This window comes from Prenolepis imparis, unplaced genomic scaffold (assembly GCF_030444845.1).
Source record: "Prenolepis imparis isolate NDT839.2.m4 unplaced genomic scaffold, iyPreImpa1.0 SCAF_2, whole genome shotgun sequence".
Lineage (NCBI taxonomy): Eukaryota > Metazoa > Arthropoda > Insecta > Hymenoptera > Formicidae > Prenolepis > Prenolepis imparis.
In genome coordinates this window covers 1,352,275-1,363,311 of record NW_028141160.1, presented here as the reverse complement: position 1 = coordinate 1,363,311, position 11,037 = coordinate 1,352,275, and the positions used below count along the sequence as shown (strand labels likewise).

The window sequence follows — 11,037 nt, the reverse complement described above, 5'->3', positions numbered from 1 at the left end:
CAGCTCTCGCGCTCTCCATCGCCGCATCGTCTCGCAACATCTCTCTCTCGCTCTTGTGATATCTCTCTCGCGTGCACCTCGCGCTCTCCTTCGCTGCATCAGCTCTCGCGCTCTCCTTCGCGTCATCTCGCTACCTCTCGTCATCTCGCGCTATCTCTCTCGCTCTTGCATATACGCCTCGCTGCAACACCTCGCGCTCTCAATCGCCGCATCATCTCGCTACCGCTATCTCTCTTTCGCGAACGTCTCTCTCGCGACATCTCTCTCTCTCGCGTGCACCTCGCGCTATCCTTCACATTCCTCTCTCCCCGCGGACCCCTTACCCAAAAAGTTTCATGCGGTCTTTCGCGGATTCCCCTCTCCCCGCAGACCCCTCACCGACAAAGCTTCATGCGGTCTTTCGCGGACGCCTCCCCCTCCCCGCGGACCCCTCGCGGACCCGTCACCTAAATCGCGGACGCTCCCCTCCCCGCGGACCCCTCGCGGATCCTAACCTCGCGGACGCCTCCCCCTCCCCGCGGACCCCTCGCGGACCCTAACCTCGCGGACGCTTCCCCCTCCCCGCGACCCCCTCGCGGACCCTAACCTCGCGGACGCCTCCCCCTCCCCGCGGACCCCTCGCGGACCAGGCACCAAAATCGCGGACGCTTCCCCCTCCCCGCGTGACGTCATCCCCCCTCCCCGCGTGACGTCATTCCCCGCGCCTTGGGTTCCCCTCGCCCCTCACCCCCCCTCATTGCCCCATGGGTTAGAATCGGCATAGTATTACTACTATAATCGTTTAAAACAGATACACAATCCAAACACAGAAATGATTACCATGTCAAAAGAACGTTATCGCAAAGTAAAAGATGTTTTATGGGCATTGCCAAAAATAATTACTTCTGTTCAAAAATCAAGTTCAGATCAACAGTTCGACGAAATACTGTTGGAAAAATTTCTACACCCGCTATCACTCACTCTCTCATTCTCTCTCTTTCTGAACGCTACTGACTTCTTACGCATTCTCTCTCCCTCTTTCCCACGGCCGTGACCCACAAATCACGGGCTATCTAGGGAGATAGGGGGAGTTACCTCAGGGGAGGTAACTAGGCCAATCAAGGAGCAACACATCAATCATCGTGCGCACATGTCGCCTCGAAAAGGATCTCGCTATCATCGGACAGTACTTCGTTTCCGGCAACAACGAGCGGTTCTCTCGCAGCTACACACGTGTGAACAAGAAAGTGAAACGGATCAAAAGGTGAATATCAGGAACTCTACAACGGATCAGTGCTACTCTCGGACTCTCTCTATCTTCAAGGAACAGTTATCGGCTCTCTCATTACGACCACGGACATTCCTAAGTGAATCTCATGGACAACTCAAGTGCGGCGTGATACTCTGTGCGGCCATTACCGGTCCCGTTGGTAGACACGTGTCTCAATATCCCTCGGACTGCTCAAAATACGCTTCTCTCTTTATTTTGACCAAAGACATTTTACTTTTAGTTTCTTTTCTTACATTATTGTTTTGTGGTAAATTGGCAGAAGGCCTGTATTAATTTTTGCCTTACATTATAGTTATAATAAAGTAGACTTATATTTTTTTGGAGTGAAACATCGCCTTTAATTTTGTGGTTTCTGTACATATTTCCGCCTCATTCCAAACACTAGAATTTTCACCGGACTTTGATTCAAACAATTACATTGAAATGTTATTAGGCAACAGTTATTTAATTGCGATAAATCAGATATTTTACGTATATTAATGCATCGATATGAATATGGAATATCTAATTTAAATACATATTCAATACGGCAATGTTTAGGAGAATATTTTTTGAACACCTCGGAACAAAATGCATCCCATTTTCTTACGACTCTTTGCAAAAAATATAATTGTATAAGAAATTTGATTGAACATCAAGTTACTTCTACTAAACGATGCAAAACTTGTGGTAATACTAAAATTACAGTTGATAAGAATATTCCCAAACAGCATATATGTCAGAAAGATCTCTTTAAGATATCTTTTTAAAGGTAACTTTTTGCGTAATGAAAAAAGAAATATCTATCAGATAAATATATTAAGATGTCCATATCAAGAGATCTAAAAGATATCTTGTTTGAGAAGTTTCTTACATAAGATATCTAAAAGATATCTTTTGTAGAAAGTATATTAAATCTTTTCATATTGACATCAAAATGTCATCTTGAAAGTGATAAATTTGTAATATAAATGCGCATGCGCACTGCAGTAGTGTAGATAACCTTAAAAAATAATACAATTAACGTGTGTACGTGCATGGAAATAATTGTTGCAATTATTAATCAATTTTAAGGTGAAATATTTACAAGTAAGTACAATTAATCATTTTTCATTTACTAATTATCTATATTATACTTAAAAGATAAACCGCAATTATTCGTAGTGTCGTTGAAACCAGTAAGCTTTATACATTTAATAAATGTTAAATGATATAATGTGAATTACATATATGACTTATAAATTATTCTGTTATTTTGATAGAATTGTCGTACCTTTATAGTTAATATATCAAAACAAATTTCAGATATTAAGCTCGATAAAAATTCTGCTCATCTACAAAACAATGTTGAAAGACGAAACGAACAACGTACACATGAACATCATGACTTATGTTGCAGTAAATACAATTACAAATTTTTGTCTGTTCATTAATTAAATTGTTCGATTATATCTGATTTTTTTTATAGCACCATGTCGTACAAATATGCAAGCAATTAGAAAAGCAATAAATTCTATTTATCTGCTTGTATTGGATATGAGTGAAGGGCCTCGCAATGATACGAATAATCTGACCTTAAACTTGCCTATTACGACAGAAAAGGAATTAAACGATATTGAAATATTGCTGAAGGAAGATGCTGTAGCTCGTTCACAATATGTAAGTTTTTTTATATTATATTTCAACATTTATTTAACATTTTAGTGTGTAAACTCTAATTAAACTATGTCTTCTTAATTTATTTATTTCTAATTAATTTTTTGCATCAAAAATGTTATCACATATTTTTAACCAAAGTTAAATATTGTTGCATTTTACAGAAAAAAATTATTAAAAACATTGGTGGTACAACGTTTGAAAAGCATATACGAAATGCTTTAACTGCAACCTTGATTGATCAAATGGCTTATAAAATGTCATGGACAGGACAAAAGAATACGATAAGCGTAAAAGAAATGAAGTTTATAGATTTGATAATTGGTATCTATCTTTTTTTTGTACTATTTATTTATCATTTTCCTTTAAAGAGTATATGTTTTAAGACAAATCGCTTGAATATTTATACCTTATTAATTTTTAATGAAAACAAAATGTCTTATTTTTGATTAACATATTTGTTCTATACTATTTCAATGATCATTAATAATACTATTTTAAATTTCCTTTTTTTATATACATTGATAATAGTTTACTGTATATAAAGTTTAATTTTTACTATACATCACTTTAAATAATTGTTTATATCGACAAATAAATTTTTAGAACGTAAGAATATTCAATATTAAATCAGTCAATAAGGAAACTTATTAACTTTAAGCATGTTCTTTTACTATCTATTATATATCATAATATTCAATTATGATGCCAATATGACAATACTACAATATGATTTGACAATAGAATTTTTTCTTACAATTTTTAATAAATACTAGCATTGCTGTTGTATACAAAATTTCTATTTAAATGTTTATTAATATAAATTTTAAAAATTGGAAAGGTTCAGAATATGATAATTGAGTGCTTTATAGTATATTCTTAAATATATGTTGTACTTATAATTTAATTATTTTCTTATTTCAGAATCCATAATTAATTGTCGAACTGATTCTACGATTGATAAAATACAAGCCGTTATTAAATCATGGTTACAACATGCTGGCGATCGTCTTCCTAAAGAAGGAACAAAAAAAAAATAAAAATAACAATTAAAATAATTTTTCGTTAATATATTTTACTTTAAATACATTTTATAGTTATGTAAAAACAAAAATGTTTTTTTTTAAATGATTATTACTTGATTTTCACTTTAAACACGTTTCAGTTCTGTTAAAACAAAAATATTTTATTTTTCTTTAAATGATTATTAGTGTTTTTTTTAAAGATTATTATATGAACATTATATAATATATTGTTAATATTTTAATATTGTTTATATTAAAAAATATTAAAATAATATAATAAATAATAATATAATAAATAATCCAGTGATTTATTTTATTAATATTAAGTAATAGCCATTGAAAAATGATACTGAAATGTTTAATATATATATCTATAATATAAAATGGCTTGTTTTAAATACTAATAATCTGTAAAAATCGATTAAATTTAATTCTAACGCGTAGAGTTATCATTTAATATGGCCATTAAACAAATTTCAGTGTCACTTTTAAAAAGCCATTTAATAATAATTTTATGTAAGCAGGTGACAATTGGGAACACCAAAAAACACGAAGCTTGTGGTGAGATATTTAGCAAGCTTTCCAAAGGGAAGGATATATGAATGACAATATGAATAAAGATCTCTGTCCTTCATTGTCAAAAACTTTCTTTGAGGAGCTTACTTAAATATCTCACCAAAGACTGCGTTTTTTTAGTGTTTTGAATGTTTTCGCATAGATGTCTTATTAACATCATAAACGTGAACTCCTAAAGATATCCAATTTTAGATATCTTTTTGACATCTAATTTTAGATATCATTTTGACATCTAATTTTAGATATCTTTTTGATATCTAATATAAGATATCTCAAAAAAGTTATCTGTTTGATGACTATCGGAAGAAGTCTTTTTTTTCTCTAAATATGGCGCATAAGAGCTCTTTCTGATCTCATTAAGTTATCTTTTTAAAGAAATTTTTGGATGTCCAAATCTTGAATGAGAGAACATTAAGAGTTCTTTTTGTTAACATTTTGCTGTATGGGTTACTATTTCAATTCCTATTAATAATTTAAAAAAGAAAAGTTATAATCTTAATGATTTATTAAATGTTACCGTTTTCACACTGGAATGAATTATTACACAATGAATCATGTGAACATTGTACTCGAAATGATATAATTAAAAATAAAATAACATTTGCAAGAGAAATAGTTGTTATTCATTTAATAGTATTTTTACAAAATGATAAATTAATGAAAGCAGAACACAAATTAAACTTATGTGCTGTTCCAACAACTAAAGTATTAATAGCTGGACAATCATATAAGACGATGAATGCTATATTTCATCATGGTTCATGTATTGATAAAGGTCATTATATAAATATGTGTAGAGACGGAGTAATATGTAAAATTTGGATCGAAGTTGATGATGCGCAAGTTAAAAAAAACAATGGCCTAGAGGTGCTAAGGATGTTTATATAATATTTTTACAAAAGATGGCTAATAAATAATATATATTAGATATTATAAAATAAAGAAGCAGTTATATATAAAATTTTTCATTAAAAATATATTTTTGTAATATCAAATTTATAATTAATACTTAATCATTTAATAATTTCATTTCGATCAATCCTATATAAAGAAATGTCTCATCAATAAATTAGCAACAATTTCATGAATAAAGCTTCATATAATAATAATAAATGTAATAATAAATGTATATTTCTGACATATTGGTTTGTAATTATTCGTTATTCTTACGAAAGAATAAGCAAAGAAATTTGAAAGATCTGTAGTATTATATTTACTATAAGCAAAGAGGACCGTCGTATTTTGATGAAATATAACGGGGGTGGCGAGTTCTTTGCTTTTTTATTTTAAGATGTTTGAATAAATATATACTACAAAAAGGACTGATATAACCAAAAAAAAACCTTTTTTTAAAAAAAGGTAAAAAAAAGAGCGCCAAGTTCACGTGTCATGTGAAAAGTGTTATACAAAAACAGTGTTTTTAAATTATTGTAAAAAAACATTGTCAAAATTCGTTAAACGTAAAATATCTGTCTTATGTATTATGTTTAAGTATTATGCATTTATCTCGTATTCTCTTCTGTTTGTATAAAATCAACCTAAACTGTTTCGTTTTGCGCGAATTGAACGTGAGCGTGAAGGCAAGGCGGGAGCACAGCACAAAAGAGACGAATCTTATTTTAACAATAGAAAAACAAACAATTTATTCTCATCAATACGAAATCGATACAATGTTCCGTGCCGACGGAATGGCGACGCGGAGTCGAAGCGAGCGACTTCAAATAGAGGCGATCGACAGTTCGAGAACAATAGCGCGTTCTGCAAGCGACAGAGTAATAATCACTAATTATGAGTGAATAACCGCGACCTTTTTCGTTAGCGAGCCAGAAACGATCTGATCTTCAAAATCGACCGAGCTCTCCTTGTTAATTGTTTTTCGACCTTTTCTCGCGTGTGCGTGGCGGCTGTGTTTTCTCGACTTTGCGTTGATACCTTTAACCGTCAGCTGATCGCGAAAACACACAAAAACGCGGTCGGCGGTCGTTGCCTCGGGATCTTGAATCCGTGCGCGTTGTGTTTACAAAGGTCTGTCGCTCTCGAGTCGAACTGTCACTCTATCTTCGATAATGTCGGATGAATAATATGAGAAAACATTATAAGACGCTTTATGGTTTTATTATTATGCAGAAAATGTATTCCTGATTTAATATTAATGTTTCGACTTATTTATCCTTTTTACATTGATAGCGACTTTGCAAATGCACAGAGGATCATGCTCTGAACATTCCGCCCGCTTCGTTCGGAGCGGTTTGCCGAACGACTTTTACTAAATATTTTTTTTTTTAAATGCCAATATTGACGAAAGGGGAACAATCACAAGGAAAGAACGAATCAATTGATCTCGCCCAGATGCAACATTGATTGCGTTACGCGTTGGTAACCGTTGGCTTGTCGATCTCGAGATCGCTTTCCACCGGCAGGAGGATGAGGCGGTTTACGAGTCGTTTTAACATCGACGACGCGGTTCGCACGGTCACAACGCGCACATGACCATCCGCACCGGGATGTGAGTCCACGATGCGCGCCAACGGCCATTTCGTTGGATGAGTCGTCTCGTTTCGAAGGATTCACAGCCGACCGACCCCGACAGCGGTGTCGGATTTCCACCACTTCGGGCGATGGTTCAGCGAATGTAGATATTCTCGCGACCACCGGTCCCAGAAGTACTGGTGCATCCGTTGCACCATCTGCCATCGCGTAAGGCGGTTTTCCGGAGTCGCAAGCAGCGAGGGCTCCGGTACGTTGTTTAGCGCGGTTCCTACCAAAAAATGCCCCGGCGTCAGGGCAGCGATGTCATCCGGATCCTCGGACAACGCCTCGAGCGGTCGTGAGTTGAGGCATGCCTCCACCTGCGCGAGGAGCGTGCACATCTCCTCAAATGTTAGGGCGGCATTGCCGATTACCCGACGGAGATGTTGTTTGAGCGCCTTGACCGCCGCCTCTCACAATCCTCCGAAGTGGGGGGCTGCCGGAGGGTTGAATCGCCATTGAATCCGGTCTCGTGCCAGCTCATCGGCGATGCGGCGTCCCTCCTTGCTGCTGGCGGTGAAGAGATGTCGCAGTTGTCGATCAGCGCCTACAAAATTTGTGCCGCAGTCGCTGTGTATGGTCTCGCACAGCCCCCTGCGGGAGGTGAATCGACGCAAGGCTGCGAGAAAGGCCTCTGCAGTATAGTCTGACGCCACGTCTAAGTGCACAGCCTTGGTGCTTATGCAGACGAAAACGGCGATGAACGCCTTGATGCTCTTGTGGCCTAAGCAGTCCTCAGCCTGGTGGTTGATCCAGCGTGGTACTCGAATGCGGTCGAGACTTTAGAGGTCCACCTTGAACGTTGCCCAAATTTCGGCTTCCTTGGTTGCCTCGACCTTTGGTGGTTCTCAGGAAGACCGGGCAGGCGTAGTCGACGCCCGTGTGTTGAAAGGGTCTCGATGGCGTCACCCGTGGCCATGGGAGGTCGCCCATCACAGGTTGCGTTGCCGCCGCCCGCCATCGAAGGCACGTGACGTAGCGGTGGATGACTTCCTTGACGCGCGTCCTTCCGCGTGGAACCCAGAAGCGTTGGCGTATTAATCCTAGAGTTAACTGCGTGCCTCCATGCAGTGTCCGTCGATGGCTTGCCTCGATGATGAGCCTTGTTAGATAGGACTCGCTCGGCAGAATGGCGGGATGCTTCTCGTCAAATGAGAGCGGAGCGTTCCTCAATCGTTCTCCCATCCTGAGAGTGCCCTTGTGGTCTATGAAGGGGCTCAGCTTGATGACCGAGCTCTTCCTTGGCAGCTCTCTGCTTCTCGCCAGCGCGGCGAGCTCGTGTGGATATCCGTACGCCTGAGAGACACGAATCCACGCCTCTTTGGCATCTTGCAGCTCCTCTACGAACAGCGTGAAGCCTGGGGCGTGACGTGGGCGCCGCCATCGTTGGCATCAAGCCGAAATGCGTACAAGGCGGTGTAGCGACGAGTACCTTGTCATCAAGGTCGGTTCGTCCGAACGTGGTTGTGATGCTGCGTGGCTGCTTGCGCGTTGTTCCGGCAATTCTGCGGCGACCTCCAAGGCAGGACCGGCTGGCCACGGACCCGACGTCGTCCTCAGCCAGGGTGGCCCCGTCCACCACAGCTTGTGTTCCTCTAGCTCCTTGGGGGAGAGGCCTCGCGACGCGCAATCGGCCGGGTTTTCTTCTCCGGGCGTGTGATGCCAGTGTGCCTCGGGCACACAATGGTGCAGCGTTGAATTTCGGCAACGCGATTGGCCACTTAAGTCTTCCATCGTGACGGATGACCTTGTATCCACGATAGGGTCATCGTGGAATCTGACCACATGTGAGTGCTCGCGATCGGTAGCTCGAGGATGGAATGGAGGTGCGATGCGAGTGTTGACAACAGAGCGACGGCGCAGAGCTCCAGCCTTGGAAGAGACACTTGCTTCACCGATGCGACCCTGGACTTTGCTGCTATTAATGCGATCTTGGCCTGGCCGGTCGGGCTCACGGCTCGCAAATATAGCACTGCAGCATACGCTCGTTCCGAAGCGTCGGCGAAGCCGTGGAGTTCTAAGCAGTCCTCAGCCTGGTGGTTGATCCAGCGTGGTACTCGAATGCGGTCGAGACTTTAGAGGTCCACCTTGAACGTTGCCCAAATTTCGGCTTCCTTGGTTGCCAGCGGAGTGTCCCAATCGAGACCTTGCAACCATACCGACTGAATCAAGATTTTTGCTCGCACGACCACTGGCGACAGCCAGCCCAAGGGGTCGAAGAGCTGCGCGGTGATGGATAGTACGGCCCTCTTCGTCGTTGGTTGTGGCTGAATTTTCCGTATCGCGTACGCGAATTGATCCACGCTCGGGTGCCATCGTAGTCCGAGCATGGCGTGGCTTTCGTGTGGTTCCCATGCTCGGAGGTCGGCGCGCATTTTGTCTGGTGCGGGGACGTCCTTGAGGAGTTCCGAGTCAGTCGCGGACCATTTTTTCAACGGGAACCCGCCCGCCCTGCAAATCTCGATTAACTGTTGCTGAATTTTGCGTGCTTCCTCCAGGTTAGCAGCTCCTCAGTCAATATGTCGTCAACGTAGACGTCGTGGTGCAGCACGGCTGATCCCAGCGGAAACCACATCTCTTCGTCCGTCGCGAGTTGGCGTAGTGTGCGAATTGCGAGGAATGGTGCGCACGCCAATCCGTACGTGACCGTGTTGAGTTGGTAATCTCGAATAGGTTCCTTGTTGTTGTGTCGCCATAGAATTCTCTGGAGGTCGCGGTCTGAAGGATGCACGAGGACCTGCCTGTACATCTTCTCGATGTCGATGGCCATGGCGTGCTTGTGTCGGCGCCAGCGCGTCAAAATGTCCGGTAAAGCTGGTAATAGATTTGGTCCCACGCGCAGCTTATCGTTGAGGGTGGTGCCGGACGGCAAGGTTGACGAGCCGTTGACCACGCGCAGCTTGTCCTTCCCGTCTACGCTCTTTAAGACCCCGTGGTGAGGCAGGTAGCATGTGCGATCGTCGGCCGTCGCATCGCGAGATGCGTTCGTTGGCGACATGTGGCCGAGGCTCTCGTATTCGCGCATGAAGTCGCGGTAGAGGTCGCGTAGTCGAGAGTCGCGCGCAAATCGGCCTTCCATGCACGCGAGCAATCGTGTTGAGGCGGTGCGAGTTCCGGTTAGGTCTGGCGTTTCGTCGGCTAGTGGCAATCGAACCACGTATCTCCCGTCTTCGTCGCGCGAATGTGTCTTCACGAATGATTCCTCGCATTCTTGCTCTTCTCTCGTCCACACTGCCGGACTGCGTGGGACCTCCTCTTGCTCCCAGAATTTCTTGACCAAACTCACCAGGGTGTCGTCTACGACACACGAATGACTGTGAGCGGCATCGACCTCGGGCGATGTCATCGCGCCCGATAGGATCCATCCGAGGGACGTGCATTGAGCGATCGGCTCTCGTAGTCCCCCTTTGACCACGCCGCAACCAAGAATGGCAGCATGAACGTCCGCGCCGAGGAGAATATCTATTGAGTCGGTGGCCTGGAACTCGGGATCCAGTCCACATCCAATGTGTATCTTCTTAGTGTGCGAAGAATTAAGTCCATCGTACGTTGTAGATAACAATAAATAACGTTGCTCGTTTCTTCCGGCGTTATCGATGTCGATGTTGTCGTTGTTATCCGTCTTGCGAATATTGCGATCGCGTTCAGATTTCGCAAAATTACGAGGGTGGTTTGAAAAGTCCGTGCAAAGTCAGAGAGATGGCACCACTGGTGCGTATCGGGGTTATTTTTAGTTAGTAGCATCTCTTGGAAGAACACACACCAAGTTTCAGCCAGATCGGTCTATTTCTCTGTGTTTGGCGTTCGTTTGAATCGAAAAAGTCGAGTGATTTCCAAAAAATGGATGAAAGAGAATTTCGTGTGTTGATAAAACATTACTTTATGAAAGGCAAATCGCCTCAGAAGACTAAGGAGAAGCTTGATAAACATTATGGTGAATCTGCACCTTCGATTAGAACAGTTTATAAGTGGTTTCAAAATTTTCGGAGTGGCCATATGAGC

The 11,037-nt window shown here is 41.7% G+C and overlaps 1 protein-coding gene across 1 annotated transcript; it reads right to left on the bottom strand.

Moving 5' to 3' along the window:
- Window positions 1-7,770: 7,770 nt before the first annotated feature.
- LOC145948727 (uncharacterized) lies at window positions 7,771-8,769 on the bottom strand. The gene is made up of 2 exons (XM_083058328.1): window positions 8,446-8,769; window positions 7,771-8,331 (listed from the first exon to the last, which is right to left on the bottom strand). Exons 1-2 carry the CDS (start codon window positions 8,767-8,769, stop codon window positions 7,771-7,773), a joined length of 885 nt encoding a protein of 294 aa, XP_082914454.1.
- Window positions 8,770-11,037: the final 2,268 nt, after the last annotated feature.